Raw genomic sequence first — 23,003 nt, forward strand, 5'->3', positions numbered from 1 at the left:
TTAATTTCAGAAATGTGGATAATTTTGTTCACATATCTGATTAACATTTTATTCTTATATGATTTGAACATTTTGTGCACACATCTGATTCAACATTTCATTCTTTTATAATTTGGACACTGTTCTAAGTCCCCATGTTCTACAGACCACTTATACAGTATAAATGTTTGAAAGTAGCCCACAAAACTGTTTTGGAAGATAAAACTATTGCCTGACTGCTTTTGGGAACTGTCAAGTTATGTTCACAATTTTCACATGGAGCAGAGCCCCAAAATCTATGGGATTTAACCATATAGGGACTTTAAATTTAAGTTACAAAAAGAACGTTTCTTTTATACTTCTGGAGTTACAGCACTCCAATTTTGGTAAAACAACATAAAAACGTGTAACTTTGTTTTTGTTTGGACACCATTGGCATACAATGCAGCAATTAATGCTAAAGTAAACTGATTTTAGTAATATACCTACCTTATGTCTGTGCAAAATAATACAATAATAACACCACCTTTTTTTGTTATTTTTTGACCTGTAAGTTTGCTCCAAAATCATAGTCAAAAACTGTCATGTTGACCCATCTAGAAAATAACTGATTACTCAGTAAATATGGATCCTTGGGATTTAATATTTTGCCTTTCTTCGTCTTATGTTTATCTATCTTCACAAAACATGTTAACAAATAAAAAATGTAAGATGTTTCTGAAAGTTTCGGAAATTTGGTTGATTTGACGTTACGAATACTGGAAACGTGTTGGCTGTTTTTTTTTTCTTCACAATTCGGTCCAACAAACAAACAAATAAATGAATAAAATTTGATTTCATACCTAGGCACAATCACCTGGGCAGATATTTTTCAATGTAAACAAGTGCCATACAAACGCAGCTCATATCTATTTGAATGAGAAAAGATCAAAATCTCCAAAACGGTTGGTCAAAATTACGATTAAAGAGCATATTTACAATTAACAGTCAAATCTGACAACACTGGTATCATAAATTGTGCTTCTTTCCTCCGATTATGCTTTAAAAAACGCAATGTTCCCTTGCTTTTATAGCTAATGCGCATGCGCTATCTCGATATGATTGACAACCGATGTCTGTATCTAAAAGGTGATTGGCTTTTTTCCCTGAAAGACGGTTGGGCGTTCCAATTTCGCCTATTCATTTTAATTGAAGTGGCCCATCTCTGCTAAATAATCTCTGGCACACTTTATATTTGTCAACAAATTTTTTTTTATAATTACAAGCAAAAAATTATGTATACAAAAAGATATAATATCAAGAAAAACATAAATTCAGTCAAGTGTGTGCAAACTTTTCACTTGTAGTGTATGTAAACAGTTCTTATGTAAGTCTATACAAATCAATATTCAGCATGCTTCTCCCCATTAGCTCACATCTCGACTCTACACGCCATTGCCTAACTTAAAAAACTAGCAATGTCGACTTTAAAAAATATGTATTTGCATACGAACTCCACAATAAACATAAGAAAGTTGTATTTAAAAAGTTGGAGTAAGTTTAGTTCATCAATATGTATATTTATTATATAATCACACAAGTGTCGTGATTCAGGCACGCACAGGCCAGCAAATTCTCACAGCCGTATATTTTGGGGTCCTTCGGCGTCAGACTGCTGCTTTCTCTGAACAGCATCGTTCGGCAATGGCGGACTACGATCAATACGATGACCGGGATCGGGCTTACGGGAGCTTTGGCGGTGGAAGGGGGTAAGAAATCCCGTGGTAGAGCATGCATCTGAGTGCGTAAGAAGGGAGGCAGCGGGTGGGTGCGTGTGAGCGCGGAGTTTGTGTGGGATCAAGCGGGTGTAGGCCACGCTAGCGTCGCGCTCTCCCGCGATGATGAATGGAAGGCCGGGCACGAAACTCAGCCCACATGGACTGAATGTCTCACGGCATAGTCAGCATTTTAGTGCCTGTGCACGTTATGTAAAGCCACCCCATATCTTCTCTGTAGTAAACATGATTATTGCAATCATAATTGCTGTATTTGATTAGTTCGACTGCGTTCTGCATGGATATAGCACGAATTGAAGATATGCAATGGGCCTTGAATCAAAAGCCAGTTAAATCTAATGTATTAAGTGTTTTATTGATCATATATGTAGTGTTTGATTTTTGATCTAGTCTGGCGTACTCATCACAAAGTTTTGTTGACATTATCGATCAACAGGTCAATCTGATGGCATACACTTTTGGTCTTCATGAAATCTCCCCTCCAGATGGCTTTGTATGCATGCGTGCACAATGTCTCTCACAGATATGTGAGAGTTATTTCAGTTATTGAGAATAGAAACAGAAAGCAAGCATTCCTTTGCTGTTTGTAAGCATGTCAAAATGAGTATCATAGTACTGCCACGTTTTTGGACCGGTGTCATACATATATAATGGTAAAGTGGTATTCATTTAAATGCGTTGGAACATCATGTAAATACCATGGTATATAAATTTGGTAATTATTCAGTAGTACCATGGTGTATATACATTGTGGGTGTATGTGTGTATATATATATATATATATATATATATATATATATATATATATATATATATTAGGGCTGCATGATTTGGGGAAAATGTCAATTTGTGATTATTGAGGCTAATTCGATATAGTAAACAAATGGTATCATGAATCAACTTGCTTGGTTATCAAGGAAAATGCAAAAATAGATTACTGATAATGCTGAAATAATAAATATTTTCATGAAAATAAGATTGTCCAAACAAACAGGGACATTTAATCAGGATGTAACATGTACTTACTATAAACTCTTTAGAAAAGGAAACTGGATATAAAAGTGTGGTTCACTCAAACCACTAAAATTGTTGTTGTTGCTGTTGTGTTTTTTTTTTTTTTTAAATGACCAACTGGTATTTCCAAATCCTCTTTCTAAAAAGTTCTACTTATTGCTGGTACCTCTTGTCCAGTGTGAGGATCATTTTCTGAAATCCCACTTTGCTAACGATGCATCATGTCTGTTTATATCTCTGTGAAGACTTGTCATATGGCGTGACACTCGCAAACACATCTGTAATTGTGCTTTGTTTTGTTTGGCTTACTGGGCTTTTTAATGTAGTCAATGAAAACTGTTGATATTTTAGTAATATTTTAGTAACATTTAGTCATATTGTAGAAAATGGACAAACAGCTCTCAGAGAGAATGGCCTGTCACGTCCACACATGCACTTATTTAATATAATTGCAGCATTTTGCCGTCATATAATCGCACAGGCTGACAGTGCGATTTGATTAATCGTGCAGCACTAATATATATATATTTCGGTTTCGGCCCAGAATTGTCATTCCGGTGCATCCCTATATATATATATATATATATATTTAAAAAAAAATTAAAAATGGTGTGTATAATTGTATTAATTTTATACTTTTTCATTAATTTCATGAATTTAATGAATCTGAATTGAAAAACTACAAACCAATAAAATAAATCACACTTTTATTTAAAGTAACACCAAAATTGGACAAAAAAATATATTAAAACTATATTAAATATTCTTCTTTCATTTCTGTAAAAATCTAATTTTACAGATTGTATTAACAATTATCCAAATATTGTAAAGTTTTAGAAAACTATTATATGAAAAACAACAGTCAAGTAATGAACTTAGCTAGCAACTTTCAAAAAGTTTAAATATGCAACAGTAATTTTAATTAAAACAAAAGGCAGAACACAGAATGGCAGAGGGCCTCTGTTCCACTGATCTATATATAACTATAATATATAATTATATAGATATAGATCAGTGCTCTATTCTGTTTATGTAAACGTATGTACACTTTAAGTGAGCATTATTGTGCAAAACAACAGTAATTGAACTAAATCCAACCTCTACTGTAAACGACAGATGTATCCTCAAGTGAAGAACAAGGGTAATGTAATTGCTATACACATCATATTGGACCGCTTTCTATTTAACTACAAGTGACCGGTTTCTCCTAAAGAACAAAAATTGCTAAACTTTCTGACAGTGTCTCCTGTCAGAAAGCTCATCAAGAACATGAGATGCTGCACTGAACAGTCTCTCACTCTCTGTGCTGGTGCTTGGGCAGATAAATACCTGTGCGCAATCCGCGCAAGCCAAGGAAAGCGGTCTTTGTTTATGCTACCGTAGTCAAGGGGATTGTCGCTTCTGGCAATGGGTAGTTCAGCTAGATACGCCTCAAGTTGTGTTGTAGCTGCGCTAGTTGTGACACTTTCCTGTAGAATCTCTTGCTGTAGTGTGTGTGTGTGTGTGTGTGTGTGTGTGTGTATATATATATATATATATCTTGACATTTCTTCTGAATAAACACTGCAGATCGCAAATTTGATGTCCTTATCAGAAACTTTGAAGAATTTCCACACCGCTGACATGATCGGCCTTTGTTTGGTAGCGCTGTGATAAGGGCTAGATCGATCCAGAGCGAAATCAGAGCACTGATTGGCGGGGCGAGGAGGTATTTTCGGCTCATATTTTTGGCCTTTTTTCTCTTTCGGCCAAAAACCGAAAGTGCCATTTTCGGCCGAAAATTTTCGGTGGCTGAAATTTCGGTGCATCCCTAATATATGTATATATCAGTTGAAGTCAGAAGTTTACATTCACTTTGTTAGTATTTGGTAGCATTGCCTTTAAATTGTTTAACTTGTGTCAAACTTTTTAGGTAGCCTTCAACAAGCTTTTCACAATAAGTTGCTGGAATTTTGGCCCATTCCTCCAGACAGAACTGGTGTAACTGAATCAGGTTTGTAGGCCTCCTTGCTCGCACACACTTTTTCAGTTCTGCCCACAAATTTTCTATTAGATTAAGGTCTTTGTGATGGCCACTCCAATACCTTGACTTTGTTGTCCTTAAGCCATTTTGCTACAACTTTAGAGGTATGTTTGGGGTCATTGTCCATTTGGAAGACCCATTTGAGACCCAGCTTTAACTCATGGCTGATGTCTTGAGATGTTCCTCATGATGCCATTTATTTTGTAAAGTGCGGCAGTCCCTCCTGCAGCAAAACACCCCCACAACATGACGTTGCCACCCCCATGCTTCACGGTTAGGATGTGATCTTCGGCTTGCAAGCCTCACCCTTTTTCTTCCCAACATAACGATGGCCATTATGGCCATTTTTGTTTCATCAGACCAGAGGAAATTTCTCCAAGTAAGAACTTTGTCCCCATGTGCTCTTGCAAAATGTAGTCTGGCTTTTTTATGGCAGTTTTGGAGCAGTGGGTCCTCCTTGCAGAGCAACCTTTCAGGTTATGTCGTTTTAGGTCTCTTTTTACTGTGGATATACATATTTGTTAACCTGATTTCTGCAGGTCCTTTGTTGTTGTTCTGGGATTGATTTGCACTTTTCGCACCAAACTACGTTCATCTCTAGGAGACAGAATATGTCTCCTTCCTGAGCAGTATGATGGCTGCATGGTCACATGGTGTTTATACTTTCATACTATTGTTTGTACAGATGAATGTGGTACAATCAGGCATTTGGAAATTGTTACCAGCGATGAAGCAGACTTGTGGAGGTCTGCAATTTGGGAGGTCTTTGATTGATATCATGGGAAAATCTAAAGAAATAAGCAAAGAGACACCGAGCCTTAAAATACAGCCACAGGTGCACCTCTAATTGAATCCAATTAGCCTATCAGAAGCTAATTGACTGCTTGACTAAAGGCTTGATATCATTTTGGTCTAATTTTCCAAACTACTTAAAGGCACAGTTCACTTAGTGTATGTAAACATCTGATTTCAACTGTGTGTGTGTGTGTGTGTGTGTGTGTGTGTGTGTGTGTGTTATTACACAGTACTGTGCAAAAGTGAGATGTTTCACAAAAGCTTTTGTCTTAAGATAGTTATTTATATCTTCAGTTTTAGTGTGTCAATAGGAAATATAAATGTTAGACTCAGAAACATTATTAGCATATTTTGCAAATAGAAAAGATTAGAACAGGGAGCCCTGCAACAGATGTCACGGCCCCCACAAAGCCCCCCCACTGAACATTTTGTCAGTCTGAAATTACATGAAGAGACAGAAGCAATTGAGATTAAATAGATCTATGGCGAATTCTCCAAGAAACTTGGAACATCCTATATGCCAACAACCTAGAAAAACTGTGTCCAGGTGTACCAAGGACAATTGGTGCTGTTTTAAAGGCAAAGGTGGTCACACCGAATATTGATTTAGCTTTATGTTTACTGGACTTTGTATGACATTAAGTGATAAATGAAAACTATTTATGGCATTCATTTTTAAGACCTCCTAATTATGGAACATTTTTCACAAGTGCCTAAACCCTTTGCACAGTACTGTGTGTGTATGTGTATATATATGTGTGTGTATATATATATATATTAGGTATTTGGGTTGATGACAAACCTTCTTGAGCTCCTTCATGTGCCTTCTGTTACTCGGAGTACCTAGTATCAGTAATATATCATTCAGTGTGGACAGCACAGATCTGTAGATGTCAGACATGCTCTGCCAAGGAGTAACATGTCACGCTGTACACATCTCTGCATCAGTGAGTGTCTCTGCATGGTATTCATATCAATCTGACACCAGAGGAATGTTCTTGCATATTGGATCCCATCAGGAGCTCTCAGCATTGCTTTGCACAGACTTAAACTACTAGTACAGAAAGAAAATAACTGAAAAGACTGCAAATATTCTTTCTGCAATCTTTGTCCAAAGCCAATGATTAACTATTGGTATTGCTCTCTTTTAGTAGCTGGTTATTAGACTTAAATTGGTAGTCTATATTTACATTGCCCAGGCCAATTAATTGCCTGTTATTTAGACAGTTTTTGAAAACCAGCATTGGCCAAAAACATGTGTTTGTTTGATATCAGCAATTCTGTATTTCTCATTTGCCATCATGAATTCATATATCTGTATTATATTGGTCACACTGCTCTCTAGATATTGTGTTGGCCATTTAAAAAAAAACATTTAAAAAATGTTTGCATAAAAATATTTAACTTGTGATTTTACAAGCGGAAATATAATTTCATATAGCCTTATAACGTGGCAATAAAAAGTATGTAAACACTTTAGAATTGCCTGCGTTCATGTATAAATTTATCTTAAAATCTAGTTTGATCTTCATCTAAGTTACAATAATGAACAAACACAATCTGTTATCTAATAACACACAAATGGTTGTATTGTTCTTATATTGAACATCATTCAAACATTCACATATAGGTTGGAAAAAGTATGTGAACCACTAGGCGTCAATGACGTCAACAAAAGTTAATTACTGTCTGGAGCTGGCAAACCTGGCAACAAGATTGGATTAGAACTACTTTGACTTCTATAAAGCACTACAACATTTGAAATGTACTTTTCACAAGAAGCATCTGCTGACGTGGACAATGCCTCGCAAATAAGAGATCTCAGAAATAGGGCAGAAGCGATTAGTCAACATTATCGAAAATGTTGACAATAAAAAATATTGTCGACACGATTTCCATTGTCGAATAGTCGTTTGATCTCATTTAACGTAACATGAGATCATATGAAACTCTGACACATGAGAGTAGCACTGCAGCTCGCGCCTGAATGAGGAGAGGAAGAATTACACCACGCACAGTACAGATGCACTCTAAACTTTCCAAACAGCATCAGGTGATGTAGATTGCAAAGTATGAGGGAATTATACAAAATAACTAAGTACAGAAGCACTCTCATGGTGAAATATAGTGGAGCCAGAGCTGCTGTTCCACTGAAGCAAAACTTGCAAGTCAGAGCATCTTTTAAAGGAAACCCCTCACCATTATATATTTAATGCATCCGTTATTAAAGTTCAAATAATAAGAAAGCAAGTCTTGTAAATAACTACAAACTCCGAAACTGGCATTTCTCTTTGCTGTCAGCACCTCTTATGTGAGTTGAGTGAAGTGTCCCGATCTAAGGGGAAGAGAGATTAAAACAGCACCCGGCTGATGCACACTCAAACTCCAATCAAAGTGATCATCCCTATGCCCTAATAACTACGATAGACAGAGCTCTTGATGTGGGCACTCTGAAGGGAGCATGGCATCACAGTTTAAATATAGTCTTGTGAAAGGGACCTTTGTGAAATAATTAACTTTCTTTTGTTTGGAACAACCTTTCAAGTAGCGTGCCCTTCAAGGGCGCATAAATGCTGCTTGGAAAACGGCCTCCTCTAAAAATCCTTCGAAAAAGTTGCTTTCACCTGAGAAGTAGCATACAAGATATTTAAACTTTCTTTTAGAGAATAGATTTGAATAGAAGTATATTTGTCTTTACTGCACTTGCAGAAGTTTAACAAAATGAAAAAATGCTTATTTTAAGATACATTCATTTAAAGTTCATCTAAATATCTTATATGTTGCTTCTCAAGTAAATGTATCTTGTTTAAAGGATTTTTAGACCATTTTAAATGGAAAACAAGACAAAAACAGTTGATAACAATAGGATTTTTTTGCTTTCCAACAAAAACATTGCTTTGCTCTTGTAGTTTACCAAAGACCACCTTGACACTCCACAATGCTAGGAAAAGGTTTTGTGGACTGGTGAAACTAAGGTTGAATGTTTGGAACGAACGCAGCACTCCGTATGGCAAAAAAAAGTCATCCCAACTGTGAAGTACAGTGGAGGGAGCATCAGAATGGCTTTAAAAAAAGAAAATTGTGTGGAATTAATTTGGAGTACTCTTTATTATGTATAGAAACACAAACCACTAACTACACAATAAAATGCATGAGTCATATGAACCGCTTTAATTGTGTTTTTATGGTTCTTTTATGTCATTTTTGGAGCTTGACAGCAACAAACATGACTAACACTCAGTATCGGATTTGGATCAGGCTCGTTGGACTGATACCCGATCCGTCTAAAAGCTTTAGCATCGGAGCCGATACCGATCCAGTTATCAGATTGGTGCATCTCCATCAGACATCCTAAGAAAATGGCTGAGCTGAAGCAGTTCTGATAGGAAGAATGGTCTAAAATTCTTTCTGAACCTTGTGCTGGTCTAATCTGTGGCTTTCGGAAATGGTTTGTTGAGGTTATTTTTGCCAAAGGAGGATTGACTTTTTATTAAATCCTGTGGTTTACATTTTCCAAAGTAGTTTGAATGTTAATGGGTTGTGTTCAATAAAGACATGTAAGATTATAATTGCTTGTGTATTGTTCGCTGAAGCACATTGTGTTTGTGTACTTGTGACTTTAATGAAGATGAGATCACATTTTATGACCAATTAATGCAGAAAACCAGCTATTTCCAAAGGGTTCACATACTTTTTCTTGACATTGAAGCTCAGTAAGTAAAGAGACTCCGCTTTCAGATTTCATTAGTTCTTTTAGTTTAGGGGGAAAACGCTTGGTGATAGAATCACAATGGATTACAATCAGCATTTGTGATGATATGCAGCTTAGTGCAACGAAAACCTTTAGATCACCTTGACATCTTGTCAGTTCTTCAGTATAAAGAAGCTCATTGGTCACTTGAAGAGAACACAAGCCCTCCTCGGCAACAGAATAATTTTTTCCTGTCATACTGGATCCTTTTTTCCCATTGCTGGAACCATTAACTCAGCAGGGAGGCTGACGGCTGCTGGCAGAAGCAAATGCGAGCTTAGTTTCTAACCTGGTGGCTACAGATTACTGCAATTTAAATCACTGCAATCACTGCAATTGGCTAGTGTGGTGCCGGCTTAACAAGAATGAATGTCAAAAGCAGAGGCAGCACCATGTTTTGTACAGCAGATTAAAGTAAGCTCTCCTTGTATTGTTCAAATATCTGATTCAAACATTCAGGGCAAGTGCAGAATTGAAGAGGAGAAACTCCTCATCTTTCCTACTGCCTCCACCACCACAGTTCGGCAACAAAGAACTCTCTTATCCGTTCTTTCAGAATGTGAGGCTTTTTTGCACTTATTTAGTGAACAATGTTCACCACTTAAAGGTGCACTCGGTAATGTTTTTCATCAAAGTTTAACAAGACATGAATTATAATTTTGCAATATATGTAGGAAAACATGACCACACATTAAATTGAAGACTCCAGTCATTTCAGTCACCTTATGAAAGCTGTTTTATTCTACATGGAGAGGGTCCGCACATGGGGGCTGCCACATTAGAATCACATGACCAGCCGAATACTACTCTATTATTGTCAGTAACCGCACTGTTATTTGACAATTTCCCTCATTGATTTCTGCAATGGCATCTCAAACGGCAAACTATTGATTTTAAATTATGCTTCATCCAAGCCGATAGGTGTCAGTTTAAGTCCAAGGTGACACAAAGATAAGTTACCGAGAGCACCTTTAAAGTGGTATTCTTTCATTAAAACTTTAAAGGTATTGAAGTGCCAAATTGTCTTTGTTGACTCTTAAAGACACCTACAAAAACACTTTGGTGGTATCATGGTACAGTGGTATCAAATGGTATTAAATGATACCATATTCATGTACCATGGAAATTTCAATGGTATTTCAAAGAATATCATGGTATGAGTCCAAAAACATGGTATTACAATGGGACCATATTTTGTTTTTTGGTGGTGGGAGAGCTTTTTAGTCTAAAAAGCTTTCTAGGCTAGAAACTGTTGTATAAATACGCAATCTTTATATTAAGATTATTTTTCAGTTGCTGATACCAATATCTTAGTTGAACACAGCTGATATAATGCTGATGTTAGGGGTGCAATTAATGATTATTTTGATAATTAGTCTGATTATTTCTTTGATCTGATTAAAAGCAAAATTGTATTTCCTATATTTTTATTTAGAAACACTAAATATTAAGGGTCTAACGATTCTGTTTGTTTCACAATACAAAATGTACTAGACAATACTATCACCATACTTCAAAGAACGCATGAGTCAAGAAATGTTTAAGTTTGAATGTTTTTAATGACTTTTAAAACATTTGCCAAACGGTTCCTTTTCTTTACTTGTAGAACATAAGTACAGTTCATTAAAGTGCAAAATGATCCATCAGGGATGGACTAGGACTTAAAACCAGCCCACCACTGGCAATAGTGTCACATCAGAATATAAATATTATTAATTCTGCCAAGCTGAAAATACTTAATTATGTTAGATACATATACTTGCACACTCTCACTGATTACATACAATATTAAATTAAAATATTTAAAATGTAAGTTTTAAAAAATTGTCAGTAATGACATTTCTAAAATATCCTTTTCAAAAATACTTTTTAATGGCATTGTAAGCTTATCCAGTAAAAACATTTTATAAATGCACAATACATTTACTGGTGAAGGCATTACATTTAGCATTATCAGGACCATCAAATATTCCCCCATTGCATTATATATTACATTCTGCATTATGCAATGTAGTTTAATAATGGACAATCATCTGTAAACTTGCATTGTCTGTGCAGATTCTCTCGCACACTTTTAATGCAGGCATTGGTTCTCTCACACTGGCAAGTATGGCTTGGCAATTAACGTGCAATATCTATATTTATCACGATATACCTTAATATTTGCACATTGCAAATAAGTTTGCAGAAGAAAAAAATCATATTCGTAAACAGTCAAAATGGTGTGTACATAACTGAATTGGGGGCCCAGAGACAGCCAAAGCATTGTGGTCTGAGGGATCTTCCTCCAAAATATTAAAATATTTAGTAGAGTTTATCAATCGAGTGCCGTTGGATATGAATGTTAAAAGGTCATCTGTTCGTTTTGAAGCATAATGACAGCAGTGCAGTATTTGTTTGAATATTTTTACATTCAAATTATATATTTCTTTACATTCATATACTCAAGTACGGGGCATTGAAGCCCCTGTGGCTGAGGAGTGATACTGTACAGGGGTTCAGGGGTATCCCCCGAGAGAAAATGTATAAGTCTGAATGGGCCATTTTATATTTTCATTAAAGAAAGAAAGACCAAGCTACAAACTAGTAGTTTTATAGCCTTTCCTTGTCAACCATGCCAGAGATGTAATTAATTAGCCCAAATTAGAACATTAGATCGTTATTAAAGGCTCATGCGCTGATTAATGAAGCAAAATTTTGAAGGAAAAAAGTTATGGTCTAAAGGCACTTTGGAACCACTTTAACTTATGCGGCGCCTCATACTCGCATGCGGGGAAAAGAGACTGTGTACAGGGCATAAATAAAGCGTGTTCAGTGCTAGAGCAAAATATTCAAGAATACAGCTCAGAAAGATCATATTTGGTGTGACACTATTTTTCTAGTGTCATCACTGACCATGATATTCATTGTACAGTATAAGAGAACTTAATGATAAAAAAATTAGACCAACAAAATTTGCAATTTAACTCAATAAATTTAAAAACAAATGTTTATTCATTTGCCAAGGCTGTTTTTGGAACGTCCTCAAAGGGCAAACTACTTCTGCAAATGAGACGCTGTATTTGGTCCATGGCAAAAAATTTCAAAATGTTTAAATATCAGTTTATCACTGTTTTATGTTTTACCTCTTATTTATGCAAGAAAATAGTTATCTGACAATTGTTTATTTTGGGGGTTGTAGAGCTGATATAGGTGTTTGTTTGTTCGACCACAGACCCAGAGGTGGTGGCGGCTCAAGCGGCCCCCGAAAGCAGAAGGAACTCCCCACAGAGCCGCCCTACACAGCTTATGTTGGCAACCTGCCTTTCAACACGGTGCAAGGAGACATAGACGCCATTTTCAAAGACCTCAGCGTCAGGAGTGTGCGATTAGTTAGAGACAAAGAGACAGACAAGTTCAAAGGTGGGCTGCCATGCACAAAACAACACATTTTGAATAATGAGGATTTAGTATTCATGTAACCCTGAATTGTTTTTTTTGTTTTTTTTCTTTTCACACTCAAGGTTTCTGTTATGTAGAGTTTGACGATTTGGAATCTCTAAAAGAGGCTTTGACGTATGATGGTGCTGTAAGTGTTTAAAATTACCTGGAAGTTACTATGTTGTTACTATTATACTAGTCGGCAATAATGTTACTCGCCTAGTGGTCGACAATCCTTTTTTTTCAATAGCTGACATCTAAACAAAGAGTTTCATCTTACACAACATGCGATTCACTCAAAATATTTGAAAACAAGACATTTATACTCCAACATTAACATTTCAGTTGTTATTCAGTTGTCAGTATATCCCGTATTCAAAATGTCACAATATTTGCGGATTAATTGTCCTTGCTGATATATTAGTATTTCAATAGCGGTGTCATTTTGAATATGGGATATACTGGTATAGAAATGGTCAAATTCCAATAATTCTCTGTTAAATCATGCATCCAGAACAATATACAGTAGTAAAGATTGAAAACAATTTAATACTTTAGTAACCTGGTATAAAAAAAAAAGGAGTATACTAATATTATCTGCTTTCATTATTGGCCAGCTCAGACCAATGCTCAGACATATTAAAAGCTGGGTTAGCTTTATACATCTGCGTTGATCCTACGGCATAGGCTACATGTATCTACAGCAATTATGGCATTGTCTACACCATTGCCTGACATGTACCTCTCCAAAAATTAAACAATGCTTTGTGTACACGTTAAAAGCACCTGTTTAGAGTTGGTTATATTGCTTATATGCACTGTAATGTCCAGCTTTAAAATGACACCCATTATGTGTCTGTCAAGCAAATTGGCTGTTTTAAATTTCAAAAATAAATCAGCACATTTTATCAAAAGTATGCCAAAATATTAATTTATTATTATTCAATTGATTCAAGAGCAAGCATACAGTAAATACCTAGTTTATTTTCTATCTGCATGGAAAACATGTTTAATAAATAATGTAATATATATATAGTCTCAACATGAATACATTTTTAATGCAATAATAAGAAATAATTTAGAATCCACAAATTGCATTGCTTTTGTTTATTTATGAAATGTATAATTTTTCTCCATATACTAGTACTTGGCTGTTTATTTACAGACACAAATGCAGAACTATAATGCAAAACAAGTCTACGGCATAGGTTCGATGCAGAAGTATAAATGGACCTTTAGGCTAATACAGATTATGATTTATTTATATAAAGATTATTAATTACAGTGTTTCTTTAACAGCTTCTAGGGGATCGATCATTGAGGGTGGATATCGCAGAAGGCCGAAAACAAGAACGTGGAGCCGGAGGCTTTGGCTTCCGGAAAGACGACAGAGGTACTGTGTCTGCCAGTATATTGGGTTATTTAAAACACATTTTAAAAGTCTTTTAAAAGCTGTTTGATTATATTTTTAAGGATAAAATGGTGTTAGGGCTGGGTGGTATGACTGTATAGAGGCTTGCTTCGCAATGGTAGAATTGTGTCGTTAATACAGTAACATGGCTATCAAACATCTATGGCATGGCTATCAGCAACAAGAAATGGAGTAATGCAAAAGATGACTCAAACAAGTTGAGATAAGGAAATACATTGTTGGTAATTGTTGGTCACAACGCAAAGGTGAATTTATAGTTGCAATGTCGCAAATTGACTCATTAAAATATATATTTTTTGCAGGTGTTTACATGTGTTGGTATATCGACTATATTATATTCAATGCCTTTGAATTTGGCTCAACCAGTCGAATTCTTGGTCAAGAAAACTTGGGCAGTGTGTGATCAGGCTGTGCTGATGATGAAATATGCAATTAATTTGCAAACAAACAGTTATAATTTTAACTTTCCTGTTTTGAGTCTTTTGCCTTTAACTCAATTGTTATTGTAAAGCAACTATTTGCAGAAATTATAATTTTTTAATCATTTATTTCTTGCATGCATCAAGTTCCAAATAAAAGAAAATAATCAAATGAGATGAAATACCTTTCGTTTGTGATGTATTTAGCTGGAGTATTCACAAACACTTGCTATCAAATGGTTATTTACTATATTAACTCTTTTTGCTGAATTCCCTGCTAAAATATTTAGGCTGGTGTATATATTATTATAATTATATTAAATTATTTGTATTCTGATTCAAATTTTGGTCATACCATCCACCCCTAATTAATGTAGAATCATTTTGAACTCTGATTTTTGTCTTCTCATTCTGACCTGTTTTGCTATAGAAAATTATATTGTTTATGAAGCTAAAAATTACATGCACTAATTATACTGAACAAAAAGTTTACATTTGTTAACATAGAAATTAAACCCGTTGACTTCTCTGTCATACCTTAATAATTTTTCATGTGTGCACATTTCATCTTCAGATCTTTTATTCTTTTCTGTTTTTCATGCTTAAATCTTATTAGCTCCCCTTCTTTCCCCTCTAACAAATGGAGTGCTTTTCTATTGACTTAACTTCTCTGTGTCACTGGTTTCTTCTTGTAAGCAGTGTTGGCAGTCTGATTGGTTCACTAGAACAGGTATCTGGTGGGCCTCTTCTTCACCCTACACTTAGTTTTGAATTGCAGCATAATTAAACAGAGAACCCCCCCCCTGTCCCTTTCAGGCCGTGGTGGCTCACGTGGGCCCAGAGGAGGGGGACGTGACCCCAGAGACGACTACGACAACTCTGGAGGTGGAGGAGGTGCGGAGAGTGAATTGGGCAAGATCTCTAGATAATCAGCTAATAACTTTAGGACCATGTCTGTGACATGCTGACATTAGCACCACTTCCTCAGATGTATTTTTTCCTGAAAGATTTTTCTAATTTATTTTCTCAGTAGTAATTTCATAATGTATTTCATAGGAGTTAAGTATTTCATAAGCCATGAACCAAACCAACCAGCTCTGAGGTGAAACACTTTAATGAGGGAATGAGCTACAATCCCATGAAGCACTGGATAATTAAATTAAGTGGAAAAATATAAAAGTATTGATTTGTTAATGTTTAGCAATAAAAATAAAACTTCAGATACATACAAATAGAAGTTGGAGAGTGTAGGGAGGAAGACTTGATTGTGTCATTTACAGTGCATCATGGGAGTATGGGAGTGTGCCATTGGTGCTGGGCTCTTTTGCTGCCATTTTGGACTAGTGGATTGTCTCCCCCAGGATCATGGGTAGGGTTAGGGTCTATATCTAAAGGTTAGTTATCATTAAAAATCAGTTATTGGGATTTTTTCTTTCGGAACCAGACTGTTGCACTCATTACCACAGACAATTTCATTGTTTTCCTCAGTTTGTAAAAAAAGAAACGTAAATTTTCTTTACAGTATTTACATGTAACGAAAGCCAAGCAGGAAAGTGGGTAGCATTGCAAATAAACATTTTAATTATGCAACTGTCAAATCGTATTAATACGAGTGTTGGGAAGCTACTTTAAAACTGTAGATCACCGAGCTTCAAGACACTTGCATCGAACTTGAACTAGCATACTTAAAACAAATTAAAAAAATAAGACAATTTAAATATAGATTTATTTGCTCCAATTAAATAAAAGGAACTATCTGAACGAACTGATTTGCTAAAGCAAAGAAGACACTCTGATTCACTTGTATAAATCAGATTTCACAATGAGTCAGACTTTAATTTCCCTGTTCACTCAATTGTATGGCTGCACAATACAATGTCTCATAAAAACAACAAAAAATAAGTTGCATGTTTGTAGTGTTGGCTATTGATACAGACTTCATGATTAAAATCTGTTTCACAAGCTTGTGATTCCTTTCCAATTGGATTTCAATTCATTTGGGTATATTTCAGATAGAATCGGGGTTAAATTGGGGATTGATGGTTCGGAATGTCATTCCAGCACCTCTGATTTAATAAAATAATAATAAATAAATAAAAATAATTTTATATATAATCTAAAGTCAGAAGTTTACATACACTAGGTTGAAGTAATTCCAAATAATCTAACCACTCCACAGATTTCATATTTGCAAACTATAGTTTTAGCAAGTCGTTTAGGAAATCTACTTTGTACATGAAACAAGTAATTTTTCCAACAATTGTTTACAGATTGTTTCACTTATAATTGACTATCACAACTTGAGTTAACTGTGCCTTTAAGCAGCTTGGAAAATTCCAGAAGATGATGTAAAGCCTTTAGACAATTAGCTTCTGATAGGAGGTGTACTGAATTGGAGGTGTACCTGTGGATGAATTTTTAGGCCTACCTTCAAACTTAGTGCCTCTTTGCTTGACGACATGGGGAAAATCAAATGAAATCAACCAAGACCTCAGAAAAACAAATTGTGGACCTCCACAAGTCTGGTTCATCCTTGGGAGCAATTTCCAAACACCTAAATGTACCACGTTCATCTGTACAAACAATAGTAAGCAAGTATAAACACCATATATAAATATATCCCAGAACAAGAGCAAAGGGCCTTGTGCTGGAGGAAATGGGTAGATAAGTATCTATATCCACAGTGAAACCAGTCCTATATCTACATAACCTGAAATGCTACTCCGCAAGGAAGAAGCCAATGCTTCAAAACCACCATAAAAAAGCCAGACTACACTTTGCAAGTGCCCATTTGTGAGCTTCACATAAATGATTTTGAATTTTTGCAAACTGAGGGAACATTCAAAATGATGTGGCTAAGTTAACAGCATGTCACAGATACTGACCATAGACCTTAAAACAACACAGAAGATTCATTTTACTTCTGTGATACAAGGGATTTTATGATCAACAGGGCACATTTATATGTATGTTCATTGAATTACCTTTTCATAGATTTATGTAATTATAATTTTTTTTTTTTTTTTACATATTCATGAATTCTCAGAATTCATCTCATCGCCATCAGTCATGTTGTCACAGGAGTCTCCCTGCTGGGGTATAATTAAAGTTGTCTAGAAATACTGATCTAGGATCAGAATCTCCTTCCAGATGAGTCCTTAACCTATCCTGGATTATTTATTCTGTACAATTTTGCAGTGCATTGAGAGCTTGATGGACCAGTTAGTCACAACCTTTCTTTTTCCACAGGATATAGAGAAGATGACTTCATGGGTGGGAGGAGTCGAGGAGGCGGTCGCCCTGGTGACAGAAGGGGAGGTGGAGGTGGAGGCATGGGGCGCTTCAGAGATGGACCTCCTCGCGTAGGCCAGACAGACTTCAGAGAACCCTCAGATGGTGTCGCAATTTAAAATTTCTTTGAAAAAGCAGATACCTTGTATACAGACTTGAAAGTCAACATAAAATAAAATGGACCCCATTTACTTTCCTAATACATGCTTTTGGTCTTATAGTGCATGATTCATTAGAGCATCAATATGTAATAACTCCCTTCCTTGGGAAAAATATATTTTTTGGCTGACATCACAGAGTCCGCATGGGTGGGGAAAATGTTAACTAATAGCACAAAAGTAGGCCTGTTGCAGTTATTAAATATTCACCTGATTGCGATTATATCGAGATTATATACGAGAACTGTGGTTTATTGTGCACTTCAAATGTGAATCACATTTTACTATCTAAAGGCCATTTTAAGCGAATATGGAAATGACATGGACGGTGTGTTTTTGCCTCATTATCCGGTGTTGTTGCATCATGTGAGCGCTCCAAATAGACTGACCGTCCCACTGATTTGCATTGCGGACCACATTCAAAGCAGCTCCTGAACCACATGTGGAGGTCGATGCCAAACTTCTGGGCAAGGATTTTGATTGGTATCGCAAAGCGTCCTGTTTCACTTGAATGTGATGTTTGCGTAATGTCAAATTATCTCAATTAGTGCGGGTTTATACATGCAGTGTTAATGTCTCGCAGTGACACTGAAGATACGGCTGCTTTGAATAAAGTAACATTTTCAAAATCTCATCAAATCTCAAAGGTCTTTGTTCATGCGCAATAATTCAGTGCAATTAATTATAAGAACTAAAGCGTTTACACAATCCCCCATACTGTAATAAGGAATTTTCCTACGAGTCCCAGGCAGCAGCGGGCAGTAAGCGCAACTCCAGCTCTACTGGCAACATGCAGCTGTAGAGACATCAACAAACCACAGCAGACAGCTAAAAATGGACCAAGACTAATGTATAACAAAATGACACATTTTAAGTATTTGGAAAATTTAATATTTAAAATATTTTTCCAAGTCAAGTTTTTAAAGCCTTCATGGAAGTCATAAATCCCTGTTTTATATGATTCCAGGTTGAATAAATGTTTTAAGGTGTATGAAGCGCACACACGCCTTAAAAGTATGAAAGTTTGCATGACAGTTAATCATCAAAATTGTAAAAGCCCTAAAATAGAAATCATTACTCATTACTGTTTAAACCCTGAAACTGACAATTAATCATCATAATTGCAATTATTTGTTTGACAGTTAATCAGCCAAATTTCATAATTGTGACAGCCCTACTCAAAAGGCATGGTTATAGGCTGCTGTTGTATGTATTGCAGCCTTTTTAAAATCATTCCAATAGTGAGCACAGAAATTGTGTGTGTGTGTATGTATGTATGTATGTATGTATGTATGTGTGTGTGTGTGTATATATATATATATATATGTGTATACACGTTTAAGCACAAGGCAATAATGGTGAAGAAATAACAATAGACTTTACCAATAGCATTACACTTGACCTTAAGCCCCCATGTGAGGGTGCCAGTGGGAGTAGTCCTCCACAATTCACTGCAAGCTTGCTTTTCGGTCTGGCTCCATTCTGGTATAGAACACCCGCATTCAATGCATTCCCAATGGATAGGATAGTACCACCCAGAATTTTGTTTCATTGAATATCTATTGCACTTTGAAATAAGTCATATTACGTAAGTAAAATTGGGTGGTGAATTCCATTTCATGTTGACCTTGAAGTTTTGATTATTATATATTATATACAATAATAAAAAGTATAATTCTCAATCATTTTCATTTCCTTTTCACAGAGGAAAGAGCACAGAGGCCAAGGCTACAGTTGAAGCCCCGTACGGTGGCAGCTCCCCTTAACCAAGTGGCCAACCCCAACTCGGCCATCTTTGGGGGTGCCAAACCTAGGGAGGAGGTAATTCCCAAAGACAAACACTAAGAGACTGCAGCCTCCCTCTGCACTCCAAAAGGGAGCGAAAAAGAGGGGGAGGGTTGTACGGGGAGGGGGGAGGCCCCTGGATAAAAAAGGAAAAAAAACGTATCGATGCCAATAGGAATGTGATAAGGCCTCAGTCATAATTCCTACCTGTTTGAGATGAACAGAGGAGCCCCTACTTCTGAATTCAGATTGCGCAACTATATATTTATTCAATGGGAAAACAAAATACACAAAAGGCCACGCCCACATCGATCATCATGACACCTGCGCACACCAACGAGCAGTTCATGAATGCATGGCAAACTGTTTAACAATGGTTTAATGTCCACTTTTGCTTCCATGTAATTAGTCCCTGCTCTGTACTGTAGTTTTCATCAGGGGAATGTTCTTTGAAGAGTTTTTTGTTCTTCAAAGAGTTTTTTGTAGATTAAACTATACACATTAAGCCCTTTCATCATGCGATAAACAATGTCTCCACAGTTGACATTCGATCGGCATTCGCATGAAGCAGTATTAGAGGTTTATTGGATTGCTAATACAACATTTTATTTTGTTCTCTGGATTTTTGCTGAACTACACCTAGACGTAACTACATTTATTTCAAAGCATCGCCCCTTTACATTTTTCCACCAATTTAAACACAATAACATTGGAATGCACACTGGATTATACATGTGGTGCTTGTTTTTTCGCCTGTCCTGATGGTGTCTGTAAATTGCCGTGTTTAAGCACAGTGTAGTCCAGTTGTACAGTCAGTGTTCATATTTTGAGCTGTGAAAAGGTCATTTAACAATGTTAATTTCGGTAGATCGACGGCAGTTCCACCTACTGCAGCGTTTGTGTTGAACTGATTCTAATATTGCTTTGTCATAATGTTCATGTGCAAATGTCAACACTTTAGAATGGACCCTGTGTAACCATTTTGTTCTTTTTTTGTTTTGTTTCCGTTCTCTTAAGAATTAATATGTATCAGTGTGGCTGCATTATTCTGGAAGGCTATACTGGATTCTACCGGCTTTGATCTCCAAAAAAAAAAAATCTTTCAAAGACTTCAAGCAGGCAGGGGCACGAGGTGCTGGTCTCCTCCCGAATCCTAAACGAACCCTCATCCGATTGGCTTAGAAAGCATGTGGAGGTGGGGCCTCTAGAAAAGGGTGTGGGGCGTAGTCTTTACTCTGCCCTTGTCTGTCCTCACAAACTCCTCCCACACACCTGAAAGAGCCAAAACATGGAGGACAGCATCTCCAGGTTGATTTCATTGTGTTTAAGGACTTTATGATGTATATTCTCCCTTTCCAAAGTATCTTTGTGTTTAAACCAGCCATTTGGAATTTGTAGACACGTAGGAGTAAAACCTGCTGTGTCCTTTTATATTTTGCTCTTTACATTTCTTTACTGTGTTTGAAAATTAAAAACTTGAGCTTGATTCTTAATTAAACGACTTCAAAGCGAAGAGAGCTTTTGAATTTGTTTTTAATTCTTTATGAAAGATTTTAGACTAAGTCAGGCCAATCCAGGTGAGAAATGCTTTCAGGAACAATGTGCCACACCATTCATTTTGAAGAGCAACACGTATGCATGATTGATTTGGTTGGAGACACTTTGGGTCTACAGCAAAATTCACAGCTTGATGGCAATGTAATTCTTTCAAGAAAACAAAGGCATTTTAAACTACAATCCATTTTTTAACACCATCAGTTGTACTGCCTTTCCGTGTGAAGCTTATTAAACAAAAATGAACCGCTCGCAAATTACCAATTGAGGTGACAACAGGCACTGTAGTTTCATCATCTAATGGATCAATTGTAGAATCCTCATGGGAAATCCATGATGCAATTTTTGTTTTCCATTTTACTGCATAAAAATGAGGAAGTTCAACACTGCTTTTTTACTGTACTATAGAGGTTGGCTGTTTTTATTATTTTCTTTTCATTTTCCTACACTGTTTATGGCAATAAATTGTATCATCTTACAGTGTTTGAAATGGATGTGTTGAGACAACAGGATGAATTTATTCTCTGTCCTGTGAAACTATATGGTGATTGCTGGAGACATTTAAAGAAAAGGTTACTTTACCAAAACTTGCCCTCTGAATTATTGTAGTTGGTTTATCACAAGAGCTTCAGGAGTTGTGTTGCAATCTTCTCTAGAACAAGGACATAGGTCTTGTTAAAGCAACACACACACTGTCTTATACTTGTTGGGACAACAATGGTCTGTACACTTGAGTAAGACACAGGAGGTAGTCATTCTCATCATCAGAAACATGAGCTAGTATCCTGCAAATGTAAAGAATAAAAGATTTAAAGAGGAGACCCTGATTTTGGGGTGCCAAATGCTCTAAATAAAAGGTATTTATTATGTGATTTTGGGAAAAGGGATGCATAATATATAAGGATTTAGAGGTATTCTGTATATGGAAACCAGGACTAATTTGGAGGTGAATATTGTGAAGTAATATCCTGGTAAAATATCACCACACTATCCTGTATGTATGTGTGTATATATATATATACACACACACACATACAGTGCCTTGAAAAAGTAATCAGGTTGATTCCAAATGTAGTTATTTTTTATAATTATTTATATACACACAGTGCATCCGGAAAGAATTCACAGCACTTCACTTTTTCCACATTTTGTTATGTGAATTCCAAAATGGATTAAATTAATTGTTTTCCTCAAAATTCTACAAACAATACCCCATAATGACAATGTGATAGAATGTGTTTGAAATCTTTGCAAATTTATTAAAAATGAAAAAAATCACATGTATATACAGTGGATATGAAAAGTCTACACACCCCTGTTAAAATGCCAGGTTTTTGTGATGTAAAAGAATGAGACAAAGATAAATCATGTAAGAACTTTTTCCACTTTTAATGTGACCTATATGTGAACAATTCAATTGAAAAACAAACTGAAATCTTTGTGGGGGCAAAATGAAAACTAAAAACCTTACAATAACCTGGTTGCATAAGTGTGCACACCCTCTTATAACTGGGGATGTGGCTGTGTTCAGAATTAACCAATCACATTCGAACTCATGTTAAATACAAGTCATAACACACCTGCCATCATTTAAAGTGACTGATAAA

General features: G+C 36.0%; 1 protein-coding gene across 4 annotated transcripts; it reads left to right on the plus strand.

The window, feature by feature from the left end:
- Positions 1-1,630: 1,630 nt before the first annotated feature.
- LOC127630024 (eukaryotic translation initiation factor 4H-like) lies at positions 1,631-21,983 on the plus strand. 4 transcript variants are annotated; one of them, XM_052107396.1, is made up of 8 exons: positions 1,631-1,727; positions 12,552-12,739; positions 12,841-12,905; positions 14,057-14,150; positions 15,425-15,520; positions 17,858-18,004; positions 19,763-19,878; positions 20,860-21,983. In XM_052107396.1, exons 1-8 carry the CDS (start codon positions 1,663-1,665, stop codon positions 20,863-20,865), a joined length of 777 nt encoding a protein of 258 aa, XP_051963356.1. In that variant the 5' UTR covers positions 1,631-1,662; the 3' UTR covers positions 20,866-21,983. The 4 variants fall into 4 exon arrangements, with proteins under 4 accessions (XP_051963356.1, XP_051963354.1, XP_051963355.1 ...); XM_052107394.1 differs by having other exon boundaries at positions 19,763-21,983; XM_052107395.1 differs by having other exon boundaries at positions 15,425-15,502; positions 19,763-21,983.
- The last annotated feature ends 1,020 nt before the right edge of the window (positions 21,984-23,003 follow it).

The sequence above is a fragment of the Xyrauchen texanus genome, chromosome 36 (genome assembly GCF_025860055.1).
Source record: "Xyrauchen texanus isolate HMW12.3.18 chromosome 36, RBS_HiC_50CHRs, whole genome shotgun sequence".
In the NCBI taxonomy this organism is placed as follows: Eukaryota; Metazoa; Chordata; class Actinopteri; order Cypriniformes; family Catostomidae; genus Xyrauchen; species Xyrauchen texanus.